The sequence below is a fragment of the Leucopleurus acutus genome (genome assembly GCF_964270905.1).
Source record: "Leucopleurus acutus genome assembly, chromosome: X".
NCBI lineage: Eukaryota > Metazoa > Chordata > Mammalia > Artiodactyla > Delphinidae > Leucopleurus > Leucopleurus acutus.
Window position 1 is genome coordinate 35,919,103 of NC_139148.1, and position 12,722 is coordinate 35,931,824.

The following is a 12,722-nucleotide window of genomic DNA, read 5'->3' on the forward strand; positions in this document are numbered from 1 at the left end:
AGGCATACCTTCTGTGACATTTGGTATGTGACTGTGTCTAATATTTTAAGTCAGTGTTGCTCGATTTTATGAGTAGGTTGCTTTGTTTAGGGACTAGAATTTATTGAGACCTTGCACCCTTTGTAAAGATTTAGTAAATAAAGGAATATTTAAGTAAAAGTATATCTTTTCTTGAAAAGTGACCTGGGTGTGTGTACACTATAAATCTCAGTATTTTGAAGGATTGTAATTTAGAAAGTGGTGAATATTAACTTTTGTTTCTGTGGGCAGAACTATAAGCTATAGGTATCAGTGACAAGGGAAATAGACTTTAGACTCAGTAAAAGACCTTCTTGCTGATAGCAATGAGCTTCACAGTGTTGTAACCAAAAACCTTTAAAGGGAAGATTTAAATGTAGAATTTCCTATAATTGGAGCAGTTAATTTCCAAATCTTAATAGTCTTTGAACACCTCTCCCTGATTGCCTGCAAGATTCTAGCCTTCAAAGTATCTCTTTGGTGCCCTTTTTGTGCTCAAGTTAGAACAAGTATTTTCTTTTTAAAACAAGTCTTTTCAATTTTATGATATTCTTAAACGTTAGTACATGTGCTTTTGAGTACCTGGATGATTGTCTCATAATCAGGAACCGCCACACCATTTCAACCACTGATGTTAGCTTTGTGTTTTTAACACGTTGATGCTCAGTTGTACAATTTAATTTGTCAGATGAGAGCAAAAGAAGCAGACTTAACACAAAAATGATGTGTTGGTGTGAAGGAAAAATGATGTCATGGCAAACCACGTGTACAGAGTGATGTAGTAATTCAAGTAGGAAAGCTGTGTTTCCTACATGGTACATGATAGTAGTAGGTTAGCTGTGCAAAACTCAAAGGAACCTATGCCTTAGCAGTCAGCAGTATGCTGCCATCTGTCACATATTATTAATATTAATAGTTCTGTTTGTATTTAGTTTGCAAATTTGTAGAAGAGCAATAAGCATAAGGAGTTGAATTCTGATTTCATTTATGCACATATTTAAGCAGCATTAAAATAGAAAGTAATTTAAGTTTTTAAAATGCTGTTAAGGTAGAACCAGGTTTGGCAAACTTGAGCCAGCTTAGTATACTGTTGATAGAAACCTGGTGCTTGGAGTCAGATGACTGGAACCAGGACTCCAATTCCATATTTACCAGGTTATTTCCCTATTTATTGAATGAAAAATATACTTATATTTCTACCTAAAAGGGTGGTTCATTTGTCCATTCTTTTACTCAACAGATAATTAGTTTACTTACTGTGTAGCACTGCATAATTTTGATGTCTCTTTGTTACTGGTTTATTTTTTAAATTAATTAATTTTTGGCTGCGTTGGGTCTTCGTTGCTGTGTGTGGGCTTTCTCTAGTTGCGGCGAGCGGGGGCTACTCTTTGTTGCGGTGCGCGGGCTTCTCATTGCTGTGGCTTCTCTTGTTGCGGAGCACGGGCTCTAGGCACACGGGCTTCAGTAGTTGTGGCTCTCGGGCTCTAGAGCGCGGGCTCAATAATTGTGGTGCACGGGCTTATTAGTTGCTCCACGGCATGTGGGATCTTCCTGGAGCAGGGCTCGAACCCGTGTCCCCTGCATTGGCAGGCGGATTCTTAACCACTGCGCCACCAGGGAAGTCCCTACTGGTTTCTTTAGTCTTCCTATTGTCACGTTTTCTTTAGAGCCAGCACAAATTCTGATACGAACGCTGTGCTGTGAATTGTCTTACAGATGGTAAGATTTGAGTTGAAAGTTTTTAAAAAGTAGGGCAAACTTTTGAGATATGGTAGGATTCTGTGTTAATGTAACAGAATAATAAAAGCAGCTACATTAATATAACTGTTGAGGCTGTTCATTCATTTTAAAGTTCAACCTGTGCAAGTATAATATGTATGTCAGGAGCATAGAATCCTGGTAATTTATAATTGGCAGAATACTTTTCCTCTGGACTGATTTGGAGATCATAGGGCGCCTGGGAATAAGAATTGTTACGCGTACATAGTAATCTAATTAGCATTTCAAGGGAGAAAAAACCAGCACTTGTTAGAATATCTATTATTTGTTGTGTGCCTTCTGTGTACATGGCACTTCACATACATTCTTCCATTGAAGCTTCCCAGCAATCTCTGAAGGTATTAGCCACCTTGAAAGAGAGAAGAAGATACTTGGAGATTAAATATGATCTGTTATAGGTATATCTGTTATATTTCAATGGCTGAAAAGCCTCATGTTCTGCAAAAATCATGCACCAAAAAGTAACAGGGCTTACGGGGGAAACAGGATTGAGAGCAAACTGATCACTCAGAAGCTATGTAACTTTGTAATTAGAGCACTAACAAAAACAATAAGAATTTCAATAAAATAAACAGCACAGTTTAAAAGATCCTAAACTCCTGACAAACTATGGTAAATGTAGGACTTTTTTTTTTTCTTCTTTTTTAAGGTAACCTAATAGAACCCTTCCATATAGGGAATGGTTGAGGTTACTGAGTTAGGGACACGAGGCTGAAATAAAATTCAAATGCACGAAGGTCAGGAGGAACAGTATACATACTTACAAGACAGAGCATGCGGCCAGACTGAGCCAAGAAAAATGTAGGGTGATGGCTATCTGGTCCAGACCTTTATCCCCAACACTCATGCTGCATTCAGCTGCTGTTACTTGGTACAAAACATTCATGTGTTGAGGGGGAAATTGCTTATGAAGTAACATGATTTGCAGGTGTGTTTACTGGCCAGTGAGCTAGCCATTTTTTTGTTTGTTTGCCAGTGAGCTAAATACCATTACAAAACTACAGGTATACCTTACTTTATCACGTTTCGCTTAATGCTCTTGGCAGATAATGTGTTTTTTGCAAATTGGAGGTTTGTGGACACCTTGCATCGAGCAAGTCTGCTGCCATTTTTCCAACATCATTTGCTCACTTTGTGTCTCTGCCACACTTTGGTAATTCTCACAATATTTGAAGCTTTTTCATTATTATATTTGTTACGGTCATCTGTGATCAGTGATCTTTGTTACTGTTGCGAGAAGATTATGACTTGCTGAAGGCTAAGGTGATGGTTAGCATTTTTAGCAATAAAGTATTTTTGAATTAAGGTATGTACATTGTGTTTTTAGACATGATGCTGTTGCACACTTAATAGACTACGGTATACTATAAACATAATTTTTATGTGTACTGGGAAACCAGAAACTTCGTGTGACTCGCTTTGTGATATTTGCTTTATTGTGGTGGTCTGGAACTGAACCCACAGTATCTCCAAGGTATGCCTGTACATGTTTTGTAGCAGAACAGACTTCATATTTACCAAGTCTTTTTTCACTCCAAAACCCTCACTCCATCCTCAGTACTAAATTACAAATAGTTGTCTTTAAAGTGTCTCCCCTCCAGTGGAATGTTATTTGAGAGGAAAGAGAACTAATACTTAACTGGACAGCTCTGTCTGACATTTAAAGATAATCATTACCTCATTTAATCAACAACCATAGCCTTGTATCCTCAGGTGAGGAGACTAAGTCCCAAAGAGGTTTGGGAACTTTGCCTAAGGTCACACAGTTAAGTTCTAGAGTAGAAATTTAAGTTCATATATTTCTGGTTAGAAAATTGGTTTTGTGTACCACACTGCTTCTGGCAAAATAAGTTTGAGATCTTTAACAAGAGTGGTTGACTAACACACTTAATAGGATTGATGAAGTACCTCTGTTTCTCCCCTCTATGGTCTCTCCTCCTATAGCACTGAAATAGAAAGAGCAATGTAGCATAGCAAGGGGATAAGCAGAACGGTTGGTACCAAGGTATCTAGATTTGAAATTTGATTTGCTAGCTTTGTCCCCTATTAGTTAACTTCATTTTAGTCAGATTATCTTTATGTACCTCAGTTTTTTGTCTGTAAAATGGTAATAATGAGTACTTACCTTTTGAGATTGAGTATTAAGTGAGTTAATAGATGAAAACTTTTAAATGGTACCTGGCACATGGTGACTGCTCAATAGATGTTAACTGTCACTCCTAATTGCTTCTCTCATTTCCTTTTTGGTTCGTTCTTTTTCTACAGTAATTCTATACCGTTTTCCTCATTTCTCTCTTCCCCTCCCCATCTCTTCATATCATTGATTTGAAATAGATTAAATATAGTTTGTACTTATGACTATTGATGTTTCCATCACTTTCTAAGTTTTCATTGATGTTTTGGGTGAATATGTTTGGATGCCTGTTGTTTGTAGGGCTGGACAGTTTTTAAAAATAGTGATTGTGAGGACTTGTTTTGTTTCTTAAGGTAAGTGCTGTGAAGCTATTTTAGTCTGACCTTTTTGCGTGCCGAAGTTTTTAACATTAAGCAAGAAAAGAAATAGTGTTACGATATATTTCAGTGACAACATCTTACCTTAGTTTTTTTTTGTTTTTGTTTTTTTGCGGTACGCGGGCCTCTCAGTGTTGTGGCCTTTCCCGTTGCGGAGCACAGGCTCCGGATGCGCAGGCTCAGTGGCCATGGCTCACGGGCCCAGCCGCTCCATGGCACGTGGGATCTTCCCAGACCGGGGCACGAACCCGTGTCCCCTGCGTCGGCAGGCGGACTCTCAACCACTGCCCCACCAGGGAAGCCCCCCTTAGTTTTATCTTTAAGGAGAATTCAGAAGTTTTATTATTTGTAGATGGCAGGATTTTATACCAGGAAAATCAACTGAGGAGCTAGTAAGTGATTTAAATGATTACCATGGCAAAATATATCTATTTAATTTTCACATGCTTGTGAAATTTCCTTTGGATGAATTCTAATTTCATTCCACTGTGTTCAAAGAATATACTTAACTTTCAATCCCTTAAGTTTATTGAGACTTAATTTGCAGCCTAGCATATGGTCAGTCCTGGAGGATGTTCATGTGTACTCAAGAAGACTGTATATTCTTGCTCTTGGGTAGAGTGTTCTATAGATGTCTGTATGATCTAGTTGGTGTATAGTTGTTAAAGTTTTCTGTTTACTTGGTGATCTTCTGCTTAGTTTTATCCATTATTGAAAGTGGGGAGTTGAAGTCTTCTCTTTTTTTTGGCCCGCACCGTGCAGCCTGTGGGATCTTAGTTCCCCAACCAGGGATCGAACCCGTGCCCCCTGCAGTGGGAGTGCAGTGTCTTAACCACTGGACTGCCAGGGAAGGCCCTGAAATCTTTTAACTATTATTGTTGAATTGTCTGTTTCTCGCTCCTCTGTCATTTTTTGCTTCATATGTTTTGAGGCTCTGTTAGGTTGTGTGTGTGTGTGTGTGTGTGTATATATGTGTGTGTGTGTGTATATATATATATATATATATAAAATTGTCATATTTTCTTCATGAATGGACCCTTTTATTATTGTAAAATGTTCCTCTTTACCTTTAGTAATATTTTTTTGTCTTACAGTCTTTTTTTTCTGATAAACATATAGCCACTCCAGCTTTCTTATGGTTGCTGTTTTGCATGATGGATATTTTTCCATCCTTTTACTTTCAACCAGTTTATATCCTTGAATCCAAAATCTGTCTCCAGTTGACAGCATGTGGTTGGATCTTTCTTTTTTTCTTTTTAAAAAAATTTATTTATTTCGGCTACACTGGGTCTTAGTTGTGGCACGTGGGATCTTCATTGTGACATGTGAGATCGTCTTTTAGTTGTGGCATGTGGACTCTTAGTTGTGGCATGCATGTGGGATCTAGTTCCCCCACCAGGGGTTGAACCCAGGCACCCCCTGGATTGGGAATGCAGAGTCTTACCCACTAGACCACCAGGGAAGTCCCTGGATCTTTCTTTTTAAATCCAGTCTATCTCTGTGTTTTGATTGGATTTTATGAACCATTCACGTTTAATGTCATTATTGATATAGGTGGATTTACATTTGCCATTTTACTTTGTTTTCTATATCTCATGGCTTTTTTCTTCCTTTCTTCTTCCGTTACTGATTTCTTTTGCCTTAAGTGAATGTTTTCTAATGTATTTTAATTCCTTTTAATCATTTTTCCACTGTGTTTTTTGTTAATATTCTTTTAACAGATTTATTGAGACATTCACATACCATACAATTCATCCATTTAAAGTGTACAATTCAATGTTTTTGTCCTATCAATAATTTTTTTAAATTGTGTTGAAATATATATATATCACAAAACTTGCTACTTTAACCATTTTAAGTGTACAATTTAGTGGCATTATTTGCATTCACAGTGTTGTACAACCCTCACAACTATTTCCAAAACTTGTTCATCACCCCAAGCAGAAATTTTGTAACTGTTATCCAGTAATTCTTCATCTTCCTTTTCCCCCAGCCCCTGGTAACCTCTACTTTCTGTCTATGAATTTGCCTATTCTGGATATTCATATAAGTGGAACCATACAGTATTTGTCCTTTTGTATCTGGTTTAATTCACTTAGCATGGTGTTTTCAAGGCTTATCCATGTTGTAGCATGTATCAGAATTGTATTTCTTTTATGACTGAAAAATATTCTTTTGTATGGATACACCACATTTTGTTCATTCATTGGTTGATGGACATTTGGGTTGTTTGCACATTTTGGCTAGTATGATTAATGCTGCTATAAACATTTGTGTACATGTTTTTGGTGTGGACGTATGTGATTTCTCTTGAATATATACATAGGAGTGGAATGACTGGGTCATTTGTTAATTCTATGTTTAACTTTTTGAGAAATTGCCAAACTGTTTTTCAAAGGTGCTGTACCATTTTGCATTCTTGCTAACAGTGTATGAAGGTCCCACTTTCTCCACATCCTCGCCAACACTTGTTATCTGTTCTCCCCCTTTTTGGGTGGTAAAATGTACATAATGTAAAATTTATCAGTTTAACTTCTGTTTTTGTTTTTTGGCTGCACTGTGCAGCACGTGGGATCTTAGTTCCCCAGCAAGGGATCGAACCTGTGCCCCCTGCATTGGGAGCTTGGAGGCTTAACCACTGGACTGCCAGGGAAGTCCCCTCATGGCATTTTTGTGGGTAGCATTGTTTCAGTTTTAAAGACCTGGAAAATTAGAGTAGTTGTTACTGGCCTTTAAGATAGGGCAGCTTGTAAGTGGCAGAGGTGAGATTTTGAACAAGAGTTATGTTTGAATCCAGAAGTTATTTTTACTTGCTCCATCCCTCTGTCTTGCTCTTAATCTCTCAGCCTAGCACATTAAGGAAAAAGTATCCAATTCTTATGTGATGGTAGAGAGATGACTGTTAAAAACAGCAGAATAGAGCAGAGTATGCTATCCTGAGACCTGCTGTACCTTCCCAGCAGCGTTGGAAATCTAGAAATATGGGGAACTTAGAGGTAGAAGAAACTGAGAAACCAAGAGACAGAAAGGTGAGAGTATATAAGGGATATGGATGGCAAGCAGCTTGAGGCTTTGCCAATGGAATACTTTGCAAGAAGCAGAAGGTGATTTAGTTCTGTGGTCTGAGAGAAAGGTATTTTGTTTGGGGAGAGGTTTCATTCAGACTGCCACCTTTTCCATTTACTTTAATGTTATTTTGTTGAAAGGGACAGTCCCTTAGTTATCCACAGAATGCTTTTGTCTAGAATAATTTGTCCTCTGACTTTTGCCAGATATTTTTGATTTGTCTATGGATGGAGAGTTATTGGGATGCATATAGATGGAACAATGTTGAGCATAAACAAAACAACATGAGAATATAATTTTAAGATGTTTTAACTCAAATAATCTAACGTTAAAGAGTGCAAAGCAAGAGAGCAGTTAGTGCCGTGTGTGTGTGTATGTATGTTTTTTATTGTGGGAAAAATATATAAACAATTTTCAATTTTAACCATTATTAGGTATAGTTCGGTGGCATTAAGTGCATTAACATTGTGCAACCATCACCACCATCCATCCCCAGAACTTTTCATCTTCCCAAACTGCAACTCTGTACCCATTAAACAATAATTCCCCATTTCCTGCTCTTCCCAACCCCTGGTAACCACCCTTCTACTTTCCTTCTCTGACTGTAGGTACCTCATATAAATGGAGTCATGGAATATTTGCCCCTTTGTGACTGGTTTATTTCACTTAGCATTGCATCCTCAAGGTTCATCCAAGTCAGAATTTCCTTCCTTTTTAACACTAAATACTATTACATTGTATGTATATACCAAATGTTGTTTATCCATTCATCCTTGGGTTGCTTCCCGGAAATAATTTTTGAAGAGCGATAGGATTGGTTTAGTGGACAAAGTAGTAGAATTAATTTTTTAGACTTGCTTTCTATCTGTGCTTTGGTCAAGTCACCTCTTAGAGCTGTGGTTTTCTAATTTATAGGAAAATGCCACATTCTATGTAAAGTGTAAGGATTTACCTTAAAAACACCACTTTAATTTTGGTGTGCCTCAGGGTTTCGTTCCCCCCTCCCCAACTTGCCCAACACTTGAGAATATATTATGCTATTTCTTCCCACCCCCCAAGATTGTGACCCCCTCACTTTCAGAAGGAGGTGTGTATTCGGGGGGCTCCCAGATGATGCTAATGAATCCGTCTCCCACTCTTGTGAACCTTAACGTTCTGTTCAAGACCCCCAAGTTCTCCTTCAATTCCTGACTTACAGAGTCAGTCGTCTAGTGGAGGTTTTCACCTCTGTTTCAGTGTGGAAAACTGTATTTGTCACTGACATCACTACTACCTACTATTCTCTACCCTCCCCTTTGAAAAGAAGTAGAAAGGAAAGGAAACTTGAGTCCAGGATTGTATAAGCCAAGAAAGCTCAGAGCTTCAAGAAGGGAGGTGGGGGTAGTGGCAGCCAGTTGTGGCTAACGCTAAGAAGAGGGCAAACAGGGTGAACGGCAAGGGGCAGTCATTTGATTATCAGTTAATTGTCAATTAGTAGAGCATTGATGATCTGTGAAGCAGACCTCCCCCACCCCCAAATGTACATATTTACAAAGCTTTGCATGTAATTTTAGTGGAGTTAATCCTCAAACCCATCCATAGACCTCAGTTAAGACCCAGTGGCTTAAAACAGTTTTGATAGTTTAGATACAGCTAGATGATGAGAGAGTGGAAGGAGTGAAAGGGAAGGGAGAAGCAGAGGCATTCTTTTTAAGATTTGGGGGGAAAGGGAAGGACAGAGGTTGGTGATTTTTCATTTCAGTAACAAAGATTCAAGCATATTTATAGGCTAAGAACAAGGTTTCCGGGAAAAGATTGAGGGAGCATCATTCATTGGGGATCATGAGCAGTGGGATCAAAAGAAAGAGATTGGAGCAAATTTGAAGTAGAGAGAATGAAGTTGAATTGGTTAGCTGATATTTTGAGTGGTAAGAAAAAAAAAATTTAAACAATTTGCCAGCCAACCCAAAGTGGCTGAAGATTTTGATAGGTGGGTTTTTCTGGGTTTTAAAATTGTCTACTTCACATAAAATTTTTTGTTAGTGTATGTAGGTTGTATAAAAATGGAAAACAAAAGTGAAAGCGAGGGTGTTCAACCATGTTATCTTTTAATTGTTTTTCCACTTTATGTATTAAAGATTTTTCTGTTTTTAGCCTCCCCAGTACCCGATGTTATCAGTCTTAAGCTTTTTATTATGCCAATTTGATAAGTGAAACAAAATCTTGTTAGAACACCATCTCTGGGTTAAGTGATTATATTTAAGCTTGAAGTAAATACCATGGACTAAATGGAAGTGTGGTTGCCTTATAACCAAAGATCTATAAATCAGTCAGCTGAGGTTCTCAATCTGTGGTACATTAGAATCAGTCATGGGGGAGATTTTTTGAAAAGTACTGATGCCTAGGCTTAACTCCCGAATATTGTAATTTATTCAATCTGGAGAGGGGTTTGGACGTCAGTGTTTTTAAAAGCACTTTGGATGATTTTACTACACAGCTAAGAATATAGAATTGAGGGTTTGGTGGTATTCCTCTATACACCTTTGCTAGATTTCTGCAAAGAGGAATTCCATTGTTAAACAGTTTGGGTCTGTAGCCCTGTCGTGGCTCTGGGAGTGCCTGTGGCCAAAACCTTCCCAAAAGGGGAGAGTCAAGGTCATTTGACAAAATAGGTCGTATTGGAGGAGTAGTATACAGTTAACAATCAGATTTTATTACTTGGTTTATGTCTTAAATACATTGTAGGAATGTGTATATTCAAGGCATTGGCAAATTGAAGACAGTTTTGCCACTCCATAATTGAATTGAAATGACAACTAAGTGAATACCTTGATAATGTCTTTGGAATCCCAGGAAGAAACTGAAATATTATAAGGCTATACTTGTATGTTTTCTTGACATAACTGCTGATGTACTATTATCAGTTTATTAAGTTAAATATAGTATTGATGAAACTTTTCAGCTTTGTCCTCTCTCTCATTTATATAGCCACTTTCTCCTGACTAGAGTCACTGGTAATATTAAGTTCGAACAATTCCTTAGTTCATGTTTTTTATGTCTAAAACAATGTGCTTTTTTTCTTCTACTTGTAGGTTATGCAATGGTCTCTGCAAGATGGTTTATTCTTGAATTGGAGCTTTTTAAGACTGACAAATGCTGGTACTTCATCTTCTATAAGTGGACTATAATTTCTTTTTTCAAGACAACTACATAAGCAGACAAAATTGCAAAGATCTGCCCTGTGTCGAGTATGACAGCCACGACTCGTGGCTCTCCAGTAGGAGGGAATGACAGCCAGGGCCAGGCTCCTGATGGACAGTCTCAGCCCCCCCTCCAACAGAATCAGGTAGGATGTTTAAGATACTAGTTAAAGCTACATTGGTGTGTCTATTATGGGATATTAAATAATGGAGCATGTTCTGAATAATTTGTGAAGTAACCATAAAACTGTTATTTTAAGAAATATAAACATAGGTCTTACATAGTAACAAGAAACTCAAGGGCTATAGATGGTGATGCTTGGGTATGCAGGTCTCCCCCCCCCCCCCCGCTTTTTTTTTTTCCTGGTGTCTTACACTATCAGTAATCATTAAAATCAAGTATTTAAGCCCTGTGTCAGTTCCAGAGCAAAGCATTAAATCATTTGATGTAGCCTATGGTTAGAGTATGGACTCAAGTCATATTGCTTGTGTTCAAATTTTAGCTTTGCACCACGCTAGCTTTATGACTTTGGGTAAATTATATGACCTTTACACCTCAGTTTTTTAGCTATAAAATAAGGATAATAATAGTATAACTACTTCATAGGATCATTAAGAGGATCAAATGAAATAATGTTTGCAAAGAGCTTAAAATAGATTTTGGTATCTAGATTTTTATGCTGGCCTCAAAATTCATAATATTCTTTCTTCTTCTATTCTCTGGATGAATTTGTATAAGACTTCAGTTATTTCTTCATTAATTATTTAGATTTTACTGGTGAAACCATCTGGCCTGGGGCTTTATTTGTGGAACGGTTGTAATTGCAGATCCAACTTTTTTTTTTAAATAGGGGAATTTTCTGATTTTTTTGTTTTTCTGGTGGATTTTGGTAATGTGTTTTTCAAGGAATTTGTCCACTTCATCTAGATTGTCAAATTATTGGAGTAAAACTTTATAATATCCTTTTTTATTATCTTTTTAATGTCTTAGGGCCTGTGGTAGCATCTCCTTTTTCATCTCTGATACTGCTAATTTGTGTTCTCTCTCCTGATTACTCTTTCCTAAAGGATTTATCAATTGCATCAAACCTTCCCCCAAACTAATTTTTGGCTTTAACTCTCTTCGCCCTTCCCACTTACATGCCTTTTTGTGTGTGTGTGTGTGTGGTACGCGGGCCTCTCACTGTTGTGGCCTCTCCCGTTGCGGAGCACAGGCTCCGGACGCGCAGGCTCAGCAGCCATGGCTCACGGGCCCAGCCGCTCCGCGGCATGTGGGATCTTCCCGGACCGGGGCACGAACCTGTGTCCCCTGCATCAGCAGGCGGACTCTCAACCGCTGCGCCGCCAGGGAAGCCCCCACTTACATGCTTTTAACTCTTATTTCTTGTTCCCTTAACTTCTTTTGGGTTTGGATTGCTGCTGTTTTTCTCATTTCTTGAAATGTAAGTTTAGATAATTAATTTTCAACCTTCTATTGTATGTAATTTTATACTGGGACATATTAAACCACATAAGACAAACATTAAAACTTGTGATATGCGGCTCAAACAGCACTTAGAGGTGAATTTGTAGCTGAGGTGCATGCATGTGAATCACAGACTTGCTGCTTACAGTTGGTACATGTTTGTGTAGAATTCTGTATGGATAAGTTTTTAGGCAAAAGTACTGTTATTGTAGAGTACTTACATTTGTCATTTGTGGTTAAGTTCTTATTGTCCAGCTATTATAGATTACGTATTCTCTCTATTACAGGTATGATAGGAAAGAGCTGCGTGTGTGTGTGCGCGCGCGCGTGCGCTGGTGCACTTTCCCTCCCTCCGCCCTTCCCCCCTTTCATCCTCTCCTTCTGCCATTTTAGAGAAGTGAGCAAGTCAGGTTTTAATGGGTTTTTTTCCCAAATAAATGTCAACTTTATTCCTTTTCCTCTCCAGTTCCCACTTTTGGGACATGTAATACTTAAGTATATGGCCACGAGTCTTGGACAGAGTTGTTAAGTCTTTCCTGTGTCATAAATTTGTTAGCCAGTACTCATGTTTCTTTAAACATAGTCTAAAGTTTGTGTTGGATGCCAGAGATTTATATTTTTAAACCAGGAGCTTGTAGCTTGAGTTCCAGTATCTTGCTCTCTTCTGTTTCATACCTGCATCTTGCATGGACTTTTAACATCTT

The 12,722-nt window shown here is 38.1% G+C and overlaps 1 protein-coding gene across 3 annotated transcripts in view; it reads left to right on the forward strand.

The window, feature by feature from the left end:
- The window catches only part of USP9X (ubiquitin specific peptidase 9 X-linked), a 127,194-nt gene that overhangs the window by 20,628 nt on the left and 93,844 nt on the right, over positions 1 to 12,722 (forward strand). For all 3 annotated transcript variants that reach the window (XM_082865243.1, XM_082865244.1, XM_082865245.1), the window contains exon 2: positions 10,446 to 10,699. In XM_082865243.1, coding sequence (XP_082721369.1) covers positions 10,604 to 10,699 — 96 coding nt within the window. In that variant the 5' untranslated portion in view covers positions 10,446 to 10,603. The remainder of the gene's footprint in view (positions 1 to 10,445; positions 10,700 to 12,722) is intronic.